Consider the following 13,457-nt stretch of genomic DNA (forward strand, 5'->3'; position numbering starts at 1 on the left):
CTATGAACATCAGACTGTCCTCTGCCACCAAGCCTGGGAAGTCTGTGGAGTCCTGAAAGAGGCTCTGCTCTTGCTGAAAGGTTTCTTCTGCTGGTTGTGACATGGAGCAGGTCCCAGCCACTGAGAGCAGTGGCTGACAGAAAGAAGAGAGGGTTTGGAGCAGGTTTCCTTTGAGGGAGCTGGGAGGAAGCTAATTTGAGCGGCCTGGTGTTGCTGTTGTGGTTGATTTGTTTTGCAGGGGGGAAGAAAATGAGACATTGATGGTAGATTTTCTCCTGGTTTTTGCTTGATCACTGTTCTCGCTGCTGGAAAGAAACTCTGGAGGGTGTCATTATCTGGGGGCTGTCTTGTGAGAATCCTTCTTGTCTTCCATTTTCCAGTAGAACAGCTGCTAAGAATGGAAGAGCAGGACACTGCTGGTTATGCAGGATCAACCTTTAGGGAAGGCCTAAACAGCCTGTAACTGTTTCCAACGTAGAAGTCTTCTAATTTGGAAGGAATACTCTGTATTTTCAGATCTTTCTGTGCCCTCACTGCTCTTGAGAAGTCGGAGCCTGATGGGCAGCCCTGAAGCACAGGAATGTCCCCAGGGCCCCATGCCATTGAGCAGTGGCAACAGGAGCTTCTCTCCCAGCGGCAGGGTCTGTCACGCCTTGTCCCCACGCTGCTGGCTGGGCTCTGCAGATGGTGTCCTCGGAGGATGTGGATTCCAGCTGAGGTTGTTCAAAGGAGGGAATGAGTTTTTGCTGTTGGCTAGCCTGGATGCACACCAACACGTCAACCTGTCACCCCGACTGACTGTGATGGGGATGGGCTGGGGCGGGGCAGACATGATTTCTCTCATGGGGAGAGGGACAGGGGACAGGGACTGGTTAGCAGGTGGTAGTTGAAAGCCCTGGAAAGTGAGCTGGAGAAATGCCCTGTGGAAGAGCTTGAAACGAAGTGTGCATCGTACTTGTTATTTTATAGCTTCACGCTGGGCTTCTTTAAAGGAAACCTGGTCCTGAGGTGATTGGCAGTCAGCAGCCAATCTCTCTGTGCAAAGAGCCTTCTAAGTGCCCCCATTCATCCAGCCCTTCACATAATTCTCGTCTGTTGGGGAGGTGGCTCTGAATAACTTCACTGTTTGGCCACCAAATACTTGTGCTCTGTGTTGAGCGACCCTGGTGCCCAGATACCAGTTCCTTGTGGTTTCTTGGAGCTGGCTCAGTCAGTTCTGGTCTCCTCCATCCTCCTGCAGAAACCGCAGACAGGCACTATTTTCATGGCCACAGACATCTGTGGAGCTCACAGGAGAAATGCCCCACATCTGCTGCTGTATGGGTGATTTTGGCTGCTGCTCACAGGCAGCCCAAGATCACGGAGAGCTGACGGTGCTGGGGTTCCCCAGGGACGATCAAAGGCTCTGTGCACTCACTGCTCCTTCCAAGAGATATTCTCCTTCTGCCATTGTTGTGATGTGATCTGGCAGTCCTGGGTCAGAATCACTTCGGCTGTGCAGAAGGGCTGCACTTCGGTAGGGCTGTCCAGCCTGTCATCGGGGAAGCTGAGAGATGAGGTGTTGAAAGTGGTTATTTTTTATAGAAATTCGTGGTGCAGGATGAAGCAGAGAGTCAGAGGTCAATACAACCCCTCCGTGCCCTGGAAGTGCCCCCAGGCCATCTCCTCGTGGTGCTGTGGGGTCAGGCAGCCATAGGGCTTCCCTGGGGGCTCAGCGCTGGGGCTGCGCTGCGCTGTGCTTTGCAGGGCTTGTGCCTTTGTTTTGAGCCACACATCCCCTGCAGGACCCTGCTGTCTTTGTGGTTTTAAATGCTCCTTCCAGCAGTTTATAACGGGGGTTCCCAGCTCAGCTGACGCTGCTCTCTTGCCGTGTTCTCATCAGCTTAGGCCTCATGTATCCACCCATGGCTCTTCTTGAGCCCAGCACTGCTGCAGACTCTTGTTTCTAGATTCACGGCGGTTGTACAAGAGGTGCACGGCCTGGCTGAAGGCCCAGTGCTAATGTCTGTGGTTTTGGATCACTTTTCATCTGCTTTTCCACAGAAATCTAGCAAACCCCATGGTTTCCCCCTTGGGGCACCCCGAGCAAAGGAAGCCAGCTGGGCCCTCCGCTCCCCATGGCAGACCATGGCCCTGTGCCTCCACGTTCCTGCTCCCAGCCTGGCCCAGCCCAGGCAGCGGCCCTGCTCCTCCCTTACTGTCATGTTCTCGCTAGCTCCACGTGCTCACCTCAGCCAGGGCCGGTCAGATAGTTCCAGCACATCAGCATTTGGCAGAGCATGGCTGGGAGGGCAGGGAGGCTGAGCAGTGCACCTCAGAGCTGTCTAAAAAGCAGAGGAAAATTAAATGCTGTTGGGCATTGTAAATCAAGGTGGGGAGGCTGTTGGTCTGGTGCGTGGTCACTTTGTAACGCTAGGAATACTTCAGTTTTGGTGTTTTGAAGCGCTGCATTACCTGTGAGTTGATGAGGAGAAGCCTTATACAGGATTGTCGATACTCTTGGTGTGGTCCCCGCTTTACAAGAAGCATTTTGGAGAGGATTTTTCAAGTAATACATAAGAGCAGAAACATTTCAGAGACAGAGTCAATCCTTCTGCTTCAGGAGTGTCAGTGTAACATACCTGTGATTTGTGCCATGACACTGATGTCTCAATTGCTGAGCTGCTCAGGGCACGCAATTCATGAGCGCTTTGGATTCTCCCCAGTTAAACCAGACAGAACAGTGCTGCAGAAGCCTTACAAACCTCTGTGCAGCCCCTGTCAGTTACCAAGCCACGGGCACAGATGGGTCTCAGGAATTTTTGATAGGCATCAGCCATCATTATCCTTTGGAAGTGCATCCACTTTAAGGGCTCCTTTCTGTTTTATTTTTTTTGCACAATTTAGATGGAAAAGCAGTGGAACGTGGCTCTCCTGTTGGATATACACGAAATCGATATTCAGGGACCTGGATTTTTGACCATGCATTGAGATACACGTCTGGTATGTGATGGAAGGGTGTGAAAGTCTAACCAGGGAGCAAGGGAAAGCTGTGGACGCACCGGGTGTGTTCCCACATTCCAGCTGCAAGGCTCAGTAGAAGCCTGGCCAAGCTGAGTGCACCAACTAACCCAGATCCTTCCCCATCTCCCCTCCTGCTGCAAACAGCTTTAACCTGCATGACACATCCCAAAGCTGGCAAAGTCCACGACAAGCCATGACCACAGAGACATTGTCAGAGGCAGCACAAGCACGTTCCCTGTAAGGCCTTACCAAGTGATGCTTTTTCCTTTGCTTCACCTTCTCTTCACTCTAACAACACATTATTGTGGTAAATCACCTCTCCTTTCTCTCATACTGAGACCTGTGCCTCTGCCCCCACCTGGGTGGGCTGCTGGGAGGTCTGGCAGATGCTGCTGACCTGCTGATATCCTGGATTTCACTCAGGAAAACCCTTGTGGAGTGACCACTGTTGATAACTGTCCCATCCAAGCATATCTGTATTCATGAAATGCATCTAGCTGTGGTAATTAAGAGGCTGTGGAGCAGTTGAGACATATTGAGCTGGCTGCAGTATGGGTGTGTTATTTTGTCAGATGTGTACTCCTGTGTTTCGGACTGTAGCGTGTTGCCTGTTTCAGCATCGCTGACTCAAGCTCAAAGGACAGTCTGAAGTGATGCTAACTGTGATGGGCAGGGAATTCTGTGCTGCCAGGAGGTGGAAGGAGGGTTGAGTTCTTCCCAAGCAGCAAGCAATGAGACATGGGGAAAAAAGAATGTGAGTGTAGTGTGTTGGAAAAACACACTTGGTTGTGTTCCTTTCTCTTGAGTGGTGCTGGTAAGTATTGCTTAAGATGATGTTTGGGAGTGTTTGTTTGGATGTGTGTGAGAATGTTGTGTTCTCTTTCGTGGCTCGCCCCGAGTTGTGCTGTTTCCCATGGTCAGGAAAAGGTTGTTCTGAGTGTCCAAGGAAAGGAAGTGCTCTGGTCACACTGAGTGGGAACTCAGGCCTGCCTTGTCCCACCTCCTCTTGCAGTAGGTGCTGTCCTTGTGCTATGGGAGAGGACATACAGGACGTGTTTCTCTCCTGCTGATGGACAGCTTACAAATGCAATACGTTTTGCAAGTGAGAGCTTGAAAGGCTGATTTATAGCCCGTTAGCCAAGAAATGTTGAATTGTCTTCAGTGACAAATCTGAGGAAATTGGTGTCTGCCTGTCCAATAAACAGAAGAGGCTGAATTCATTGTGTAATTTCATCACTACAAATGATTCCCCCAGCTCTCTTTCCCTGGTTTTGTTTCAAATGACTGTTTGCAGATGTGTGTTTTCTGGAATTAGATGTGCAAATTGAGAAGAGAGACTGTTGTGGTCATGTGATTTTCCTTAAAAAGGTCAAAAGTTCTGTTTCTATCTGTTTGGTTTCCTCTGGGTGGATATTTACCAAATCTCTATGGGTTTCCTGAGAAATTTGTGCATTGTACATTTCTTGAGAAATTTTGAAAAGTGCTTGCCTCAAGATAACACACTGCCTTCTTTTTTCAGTCAGAAAGCTCTTTTTCCCATATCCTAGGAACTTACTGAAAAGTAATTCAAGGTTATTTCTGTCCATAGGAAATATTAGTCATTATTATAAAATCATAAGTTGTGCTATTTTGAGAGTGTCCCTTTCATGTTAGCAAATTTATAAAGATATACTGAAAATGTAAGCTCAGGGTAATGTGCCAAGGAATCTTAAATAAGGCTGAAAAAAGAATTGAGTCTGGGATGGTGATTTCCTGCACTTATCTTCATGAACCTTCCACAGATTACTTTGCTGCAAACTGCATTCTTTTGCCCCTGGTTTATGGATAAGTAAATTGAGAGGCTGTTTTTCCTGATCTAATATGGTGATGTATACCTTTCTGTCTTGTTTTTCAGGGTCTTATGAGTGTGGAATATGTGGGAAGAAATACAAGTATTACAACTGTTTCCAGACCCATGTGCGAGCGCATAGAGGTATCTCTCTCCTGCTCAAATATTTGGGAATCCTGGGGTAACATTTAGGCTCAGAGAGTGTTTTTGAATAGGCCTTGAAGGTTGCTCTTTGCTTCTCTGTTGGGTGGCCTGTGCTTGGCGTAGGCAGCCGGCTGAACTGAGCGGCTTTACACTCCAGCAGTGAAATTGTAATGAGCTGCTGTGCTGGGTGCCCTGGGGTAGCTGCAGTATTTGCTGCGTGGGGCTTTGGGGCAGTGCTGTGTGCTGGGAGAGCTGCAAATCACAAGTCTCTCCCAGCAGACAAAGTCAGCCCCAGGAGTGGGCCTCTGCCTGAGGTGTTCTGGTCCATCCCTGAAGTACGTGAGTGGAGGACAGCAACAGTCCAAGGCAAACAGCTGAGGCAAAATCCAGGACCTCAGGATGTTTATATGGGCTCAGAGGGTTGCTTTAATTTATAGAAGAGAATCACACATGGTAAAACATAGAGGTGCTGATGTCAGTTACTACTTCTGGTTGCCCGTAGTACAGGTTGCTATGTTGGTTATCTTTGTACTGGCAGTGGTGGTGCCCCTGTGCTTTCAGGTAAACGTCAAAATGATGCTTGAAATCACCCCATGCCCCTGCTGAGGTCGCTTTCCAGGTGTGTTGTTTGCATGAAATTTCTCATGCTCAGTCAGAAGCGATTGTTATTTTATTGCACTTAAATTTGCTGTCAGCCTGGACAATTTCAGGTCGCTTAATTGCAGAGGTGGGAAAGTCCTGCTTGGCTGTTTTGTACAGTTAGTATAGCTTCTGTAATTTGGAGAAATATGTCTCTGAAATATCAGAAATATCAGGGGCTTGAAGCTAGATAAGGAGCTTTCTAGTGTTTATGTTATCTTTCACCTGAGCTGAGCACGTGTGTGTCAGGTTTGTAGGAGCATCTGCGTTAACTCCTCGGCTGTCATTAGCAATATCAGTGCATTCAGTCTTCCACTGATCGATTGACTGAAATGTCTGAAGGAGTACAAGGGAATCTCCCAGGGAAAAGTGAAAATCCAGGAATAATGAATGCTAACACAGCGTTACGTTTGAAATGTTTGAAATCAGAAGTCAGTGACTGTGCAGCTGAAAAGTGAACGTGTCCATAACTTCTCAGTCTTTTCATCACATAATACATCCTTTAATTGCTTGGTTGCATGGTTCTTGTGTGCTGTTCAACATCATAGAGCTTCTTCTGTATCCTTAGATACATGCAGACTGTTTTTTTCACACTGGCTTTTCTTTCTAAATACCAAGAAAATTCCTAGAAGTCCTTTAACTACTGCTGCAAAGGAATGCAGCACTTGAAGAAAAAAATCCACAAAATTATAGTGAGCAGCAGCTGTTCCACCTACCACGGGAGAGCAAGTTTGATGCTGTTTTAGGAACCTGAGCGTGCACAACCATGTGACACAGCAGGATGCATCCCAGGGTCCTGGGGGAACTGCTGGATGATGCTGCTGTGCCACTCTCCATCACCTTTGAAAAGTCATGGCAGTCTGGTGAAGTCTCCCATGACTGGAAAAGGAGAAACATAACCCTCATTTTGAAAAGGGTAAGAAGAAGGACAAAGAGGATCGAACAGGCTGCCCAGAGAGGTGGTGGAGTTTCCATCTCTGGAGATGATCAAGACCTGCCTGAACGCCTACCTGTGCAGCCTGGGCTGGGAGCTGCTTTGGCAGAGGGTTGGACTCAATTATGTCCATAGATCCCTTCCACCCCTACAGTTCTGTGATTCTGTGATCCTGTGACTACAGACCGGTCAGCCTGAGCTCTGTGCCCAGTAAGATCATGGAGCAGATCCTCCTGGAAAGCACGTTAATGCATGTGGAAAACAAGGAGGTTAATGGAGACACCTAACATATCCTCACTGAGAGCATGTTGTTTTGCCTGACAGTTGTGGTGGCATTCTAAGACATAATGACAAGGTGGACAAGGGAAGTGTAACTGACAGCATCTGCTTGGACTTGGCCAAAGCCTTTGATGTGGTCCCACACACCATCCGTGTCTCTAAACTGGACAGACGAGGATCTGACGGATGGGAAATTGGGTTGCCAGAGGGACCAGGACAGGTGGGAGAGGAGGACCTGTACAAACCACGTGAAGTTGAACAAGGTCAGGTGCGAGGGCCTGCAGCCCCAGGCACCAGCGCAGATGGGGCAGTGGGTGGGTTACACAGCCACCCTGCAGAGAAGGGCCTGGGGTTTCTGATGAATGAAAAGCTGAACATGAGCCAGCAGTGTGCGCTTGCAGCTCAGGAGGTCAGTTGTGTGTTGGATGGCATCAAAAGCAGCACAGGCAGCAGGGCGAGGGAGGGGAGGGTCCCCCTCTGCTCTGCTCTCACAGGATCTCACGTACAGTGCCGTGTTCAGCTCTGCAGCCCCCAACACAAGGATGTAGGCCTGCTGAAGCAGAGGAGTCTGTGAAGTGCTCAGAGGTCTGGAGCACTCTGTGGAGGCAAGTTGAAGGCTGGGCTGGTTCAGCCTAGAGGAGAGAACCTCCGGGGACACCTCGGTGCAGCCTTCCCCTACTTACATGGGGCTACAGGAAGGATGGGAGGGGCTCTGCCAGGGCTTGTAGTGATAGGACAAAGGGCAGCAGCTTCATACTAAAGAGAGTACCTTTAGATTAGATGTTGGGAGTAAATCCTTCCCTCAGAGGGCGGTGAGGCCCCAATCCTGCTGCCCAGAGCTGTGGGTGCCCATCCCTGGAGGTGCCCGAGGCTGTGGATGGGCCCTGGGCAGCCTGGGCTAGGGGGCAGCCAGCCCATTGTAGGGGTGATGCTGGGGGGTGTAAGGGCCCTTTCAGCCCAACCATCCTGGGGGAATTCTGTGGTTCTGATATCTTCATGCAGAGGACTTTATTGTTATTCCACAGCACTGCAATAATTTTGCCATAATGACTGCAGTATTTAGATCTGAGGCAAGGGTTAGGGTTTTATTTCACTTCTTTCCACCAAGTACCATGGGGTCCTTACTTCAACAGGAATTTGTAGGAGCTGTATTGGTATGAGGTCACCTCCTATCGTGTGGTTCAATTTATTTTGATTTATATGCTTATTTATATTGATTGTGAAATTAGGCTATGCATCAGATGGTCTGGGTGCATCAGCATGCACTCGTAAAATTGATATCCATAGATTTCTCATGAACTCAGTGAAGACATCATTTTGCCTTTTGCTTTCAAAGTCTTTTTAATGTGTAGCTATAGAAGATGGAAATTTTCAAAATTTTCTATGTGGAAATTTATTTGTAATTTTCATGTCAGCAATGGAGAAGCACAAGTTATATATCTGAAACTTATAAAGTGTTGTTTTATGCTGCTGTAAATTGATGCATGCAGTAGTAACGTTTAAAGTGCATTTCAATTGCCTTAAAACAATGAAAATCAAAATGAGATATTTATTCTTGTACACTAGTCAACAAGAAATCAAATGGAAAGCTTGATGCAGCTCTGCAAATGTGATTCTCCCAGAAGCAGAGCCTGAGCTAGCTGGTAAAGCACTTCAGAAGTGCACCTGTCTGCAGAGAAACATGTCACTGAATGTGCATGTAATGTGCACTGGAAAAAAGAAGACACAGAGGAAGGCCTTGTGTCCTGTTAGCCAGTGGGAATCAGACACTGAGCTGTACCAGCAACAGTGCTGGAAATAGCATAGGACTGCAAAGGCTTTTTGGTGAAAGATGCGAATCTGAGGTTTTATATGGCTTGTATTGACCACTCTAACAAATGGGAGATAACCTGGTTGGTCATACACTGAGGGTGTTGTGCTTCACTCTGTGTGTGTGATTCCCTGTGAATCTGCAGTCCATGTCTTAGATGAAGCCCCAAAGCACTGACAGAGCAGCTCTTCTGGGTCTGCTTGTCCAAGGGAGTTGAGCTCCCTTGGCCTCTTATGTGCAATTAGCAGCTGCCAGAAGGTGCTTTCCATCATTTTTTCTTGTCTGGGCAAGGAAGGACCAAGGGCAGGACGTGGCATTCCCTCCTTGCCTGATACTTGCTCTGAGCATCACTGCAGCCACCCGTTGGTTACCTGGTACCCGCGGGCTTGGCTGGCACAGGTCAGCTCACCAGCCCTGTGTCAGAGTAGCTGGAGTTACTTTTCCTCTTCTTAGCTGCTTTCTTCCAGGGCTTTTTGGTTCCTCAAGCAGAAGTACCTCCATTGGATTACTGAAGGTACCTGTGCCCCTTTGAACAGTTCTGCTGCTTTTTGCTTTCTCATGCTGTTCCTGTGTCGCTGACAGGACTTGGGGAGCTGTGGGTTGCTGCAGATGGGCAGATGGTGATCAATGCCTACTTCTTGTCATGGGAGAGAAGTCCAGACCTCATCAGTACAGTTACTTTGGGGCAGAACAGATGAAAAGGCATTGCTGTAGCCAGTCCTGCTGTCCGCAGACAGTGGCACAAGTTGTGTCCCCAAGAGGGGAGGTGTGAAGGTCCTGTATTGTCCCTGCTCTGCACCGGGTTATTTCTGAGCTCAGTTTGGCACTGCCTGCTGTCCAGGTAGGAGCTGTAGCAGTGGAGCTGGGGGTGTGTGGCTGCTGTCTTTCACCTTTTCCCTTCTTGTCCTTACTCATCAGCTCCTTGCTTTGCAAGACCCAGATTCCTTGCCTCCTTTGAGCTGCTCAGTTCCACATTCGGAATCTCACACTGGTAACAGCTCTAAAGAGTAGAAATTATGTTCTTCATTATAGCAATCATTTGCAAGAGAAATCGCCTAGATTTTTTTATATGTGCCCCTGTGAATCTCCATGGAATAGAAGTTGTGCTGGAGGTGTCTTCCTTTCTTTAGGCTGTTTTTTTTTTTTATTATTACTATTATTGTCTGCCTTCAGGAATGGGTTTCTTATTGGGAAAGTGGGCATTCTTGAAGTTCATTGAGTGTTCCCCGTGGTGCTCAGCGTGGCTGGAGGAACTCGGGGCAGTTGGTGTCCTGGCACTTCGCAGTGCCCCGGGTGGGGGCAGCTCATGTTGGGGAGGTGCTGCCTTGCTGGGGTGAGCTCCCACTCTGCTTTGCTCTGAAAGCCCAGATGCAGGCGTTGGAGCCCTGCGGGAAGCTTTGTGCCAGGTCACACACGTAGGTAGGAGACGTCCTCACAGTGGGCAACCTAGGAAGAAACGGAAAGGTTGTGTTCCTTACCCTGCGCTTCCCCGAATGCACAAATGAAAAACAAAGCCAAGAAGTGACGTTGTCGAGCTGAAAGGCTCCTTTGTGAGCTGCTCTGCTCCTCTCCTGCTGCAGAGCTGGAGCTGCAGATCCTGCCTGTGCTGGTAGGCACCATCTGGGACAAACACTGCGGCTTCGCCTACGGGAAGGCCATGCCTGAGAAATGTACTGTGCTGTTTGTTGAGCTGCGTGGGGCTTTTCAAGTCATTAGGAGGTTTGGAGTCTCTTCAGGAATTAGTCAGCTCCAAAGTTTTGTTTCGTGCAGTTCGGTCAAGTTGGAGCAATGCGAGCAGCGAAACATTGGTATGTTTTGAGTCAGGAAAGTTATTTCACTTCTAGGTAACTCAGAAATGGCTGAAATTATTTTATGAGGCTTCAAAAAAAGTAAATCTAAGAACCTCTGGGCTGAGGCCAAACAAGCAAAAGTTTTACCCAGCAGTGAATTCTTCAGAAAGCAAATGAAGGAAAATAGCGAGGCAGGGGGCTAACCCTCACAGGACACACCGCCTCCACTCTAATAACTGGTGGAAGCTCTCCCTTTCCAGATCAGCTTTCCTGGGCTGAATGATGATTTTGCTCGGGTTGTTTTTCCTTCTATTTAGTGACATTATTCGGTTGCTGCATTGCCTCCCTCCCACCAGCTCTTTGCAGCTTGGCTCAGCATCGCTGCAGAGCGTGGTCGGTGTCTTAAGGTGATGTTCGTTGGGATGATCTGAGAACTCAGAGCTTCACTGGTATTTTACGAGAGCGGTTTCTGCTCAGTTCCAAAAATATGACAAGGAAGATGTCTCGTTCCAGCTGTGAAAGTGGAAAAGAGCATTTTTCCTGAGCACATGTTTTTGGAGCCTGAATTGGAGCAGTTTTGTGACTGAAACGATTTTGAGATGAGAATTTGAGAACGCATAAATTTCTAATCTTGAGTAGAGATGGTTTTGTTCTGGGTTTCACGTGCACAGCTCCCTGCTGCTGAAAAGCTGTGGGATATTTGGGGCAGACATCTGCCCTCTGTGCCACATCCCAATTTTTTCCTGCGTGTTTCCTGCTCTGCTGCAGATTTTAATACGAGATACTGGAAGTTACTTGCGACACAGGAGTTAACGTTCTTGCTTTCCAGCGTTCCTGCTGATCTCACAGTGTTTCAGCTTTCTCAGAAATTGCTCTTTTGTTTAAAGCTGTAATTACTTGGTCTGAGCCCAGAGGTGATTTAGAATGGGCTGGTAGGGGATTTTTCAGTTTTTTTTTTTTTTTCTTGTATTTTATTCATGAGGACTTGATCTTATGACTAAGAGTAACAGCATTTCTTAACGCAGCTCAGATACAGCTGCTCCTTAAACCTTTGTGTGCTGCTTGATTCCTGTTATGTTGAACTGAAGTACTTTTAAAAGCTATTTAAATGTCAGAAATAGCCTGGTGCGTGCATGCCATGTGTCTTTTGTGGTTTGTTCATGTTGCTGCCTGTGAACGCCGGGACAGTGCTTGCAGAACTCCGTTGTGCCACAGCTATCTGTTCCCCAGAGTGACAGTGGTAACTCGGACAAGTAGCAGCTGTGGAAGAATGCAGGGGTTGGACCTGTGAGGTTTTGCATATGATACTGAGGCTTTTTAATCTGGGCCCTCCGTTTATGAAATTGTGCCAAATTAATTGCACTCCGCTTCATCCCAGTGCCTACAGCAGTGATTTCATCAGGCAGGTTCATCAGCAAGAAATGTACAGATCCACAAACACGCAAGGCATTTGTTTTTCTTCTTTGCAAGAAACAAGAAGGAAATTAAATGCAAACTGCTCGTTACTTAAGGTTGCAAATTGTAAATTTCAGAATGCAGCTGTGGTTTTCAGAGCAATGTGAGCACGATTCCAAGAGCCATACAGAATATTTTGAAAAGCTGTTATTAGATAACATGCAGTATGTGCACCTTAGGGTGAACATGAGACACTTCAAAATGGCTTGGAAATCTCAGCATTTATGACCACTGGGTTTTGTTTTCCAGCTCGCAGTGTTGCTCGTTGTGCTCGCTCAGGGCTTGAGCGTGATTTGCTGCGCGTTAGAGCGGGGGGAGCGTTCTCTCCCGTGCATTCGCATGTGCCTCCAGCAGCCGGGATGGAGCGGCCCCACGGGCATGGCGCGGCAGGAGAGGGCGCGGTCCCGGGGGAGGTGGCGGCAGCGCGGGCCGTGCGCGTCCCATGGCGGCCGAGCCGTGAGCAGCGCTGACCGTTTGCTCTCGTGGGCTGACGGCGCTCGCCCAGGAATGAAGCGCACGAGCGATTCTCGCCGGCCTTCGGCACATCAGCTCCGTGAGCAGCACCGCCCCGGGACGGGCGGGTGTCGGAGCGCGGGGTGCCCTGCGGGACCCGTCCGCGCGTGGAGGCGGCAGCCGCCGCTCCCTGCTGCGCGGCGCTGGGTTCGGGCATCCGCCGCGGCCGTCCCGTTCCGAACCCGGCCCCGTGCAGGAGGAGAGCGACCGGACCGCGCGCCGTCGGACGCGGGGCAGAGTCCGCTGTCAGATCTAAGTGCAGCTCTTTCTCTTTGCAGACACTGAAGCTGCCTCAGGTGAAGGAGCCTCACAAGGCAGTAAGTACTCACGGCGCCGTGTGCGTGGAAGGGGGGGGAGCGGGGCCTGGCGTGTGCCCTCGAGGGGCCGGCAAGGAGCCGGGGCGGGGACCGAGGGCCCCGCGGGCCCTTCCCGCAGCTGCGGCGCCGGGTTCGGCCGGCAGGGGGCGCCCCGCGCCGCGGACACGGTGGCGGGTGGGGGGGGGGCTGCGGGGACAGGACCCGCCGCAGCGCTCGGCCCCCCCCCCCAAACAGCCACGCAGCTCCGGGCTGTGCCGTCCCCGTCCTCGCAGGCTTTCAGATGAGTGGTTACAGCCGCGGGTGCGGACCCTGGTGAGGTCGGGCTGGAGGCCGCAGCTCTCAGCAGCCCCGGTGTGCGTATGGTCGGGGCAGGTGGGAGCTGCGGGTTTCCTTGGAAGGTAAGTTACCAGCGATAGTGGGTACAGAGGACACCTGGAGGCACCAAGCTGACCCTGGCCGGATGAAAAACCAAGTTAGCAAATAGTAAGGAGCAGAAGGAATGCCATCTTTATCAAACCACTGCCTGCTTCTCTGTGGGGCTGCCTGTCCGTGGGGGCAGGAGCGCGCGGTGCAGCCCCAGGCCCCCGCTGAAATGGGGTCTGCAGTTCCAGGCAGATGGTGGAGCTCCTTCGCAGGCTCTGTTGTCTCGCGCTCAGGAGCTGCTGTGCCGCCTGCTGGTGTTTCACTTACCTGAGCCTTTCCATGCTCATCTCCTGCTCACTTGCTTTGGATTTTGGCACAGTGC

At 49.9% G+C, this 13,457-nt stretch overlaps 1 protein-coding gene across 8 annotated transcripts in view; it reads left to right on the forward strand.

Annotated features, from left to right (window-relative positions):
- Nucleotides 1–13,457, forward strand: part of ZNF618 (zinc finger protein 618) — a 153,894-nt gene that overhangs the window by 95,242 nt on the left and 45,195 nt on the right. For 5 of the 8 annotated variants that reach the window (XM_065737695.1, XM_065737692.1, XM_065737689.1 and 2 more), the window contains exons 4-6: nucleotides 2,887–2,982; nucleotides 4,898–4,975; nucleotides 12,674–12,712. In XM_065737695.1, coding sequence (XP_065593767.1) covers nucleotides 2,887–2,982; nucleotides 4,898–4,975; nucleotides 12,674–12,712 — 213 coding nt within the window. The remainder of the gene's footprint in view (nucleotides 1–2,886; nucleotides 2,983–4,897; nucleotides 4,976–12,673; nucleotides 12,713–13,457) is intronic. The other 3 variants (XM_065737693.1, XM_065737696.1, XM_065737691.1) reach the window with 2 other exon arrangements.

The sequence above is a fragment of the Cyrtonyx montezumae genome, unplaced genomic scaffold (assembly GCF_038088225.1).
Source record: "Cyrtonyx montezumae isolate F1298 unplaced genomic scaffold, pur_monq_1.0 scaffold_20, whole genome shotgun sequence".
Lineage (NCBI taxonomy): Eukaryota > Metazoa > Chordata > Aves > Galliformes > Odontophoridae > Cyrtonyx > Cyrtonyx montezumae.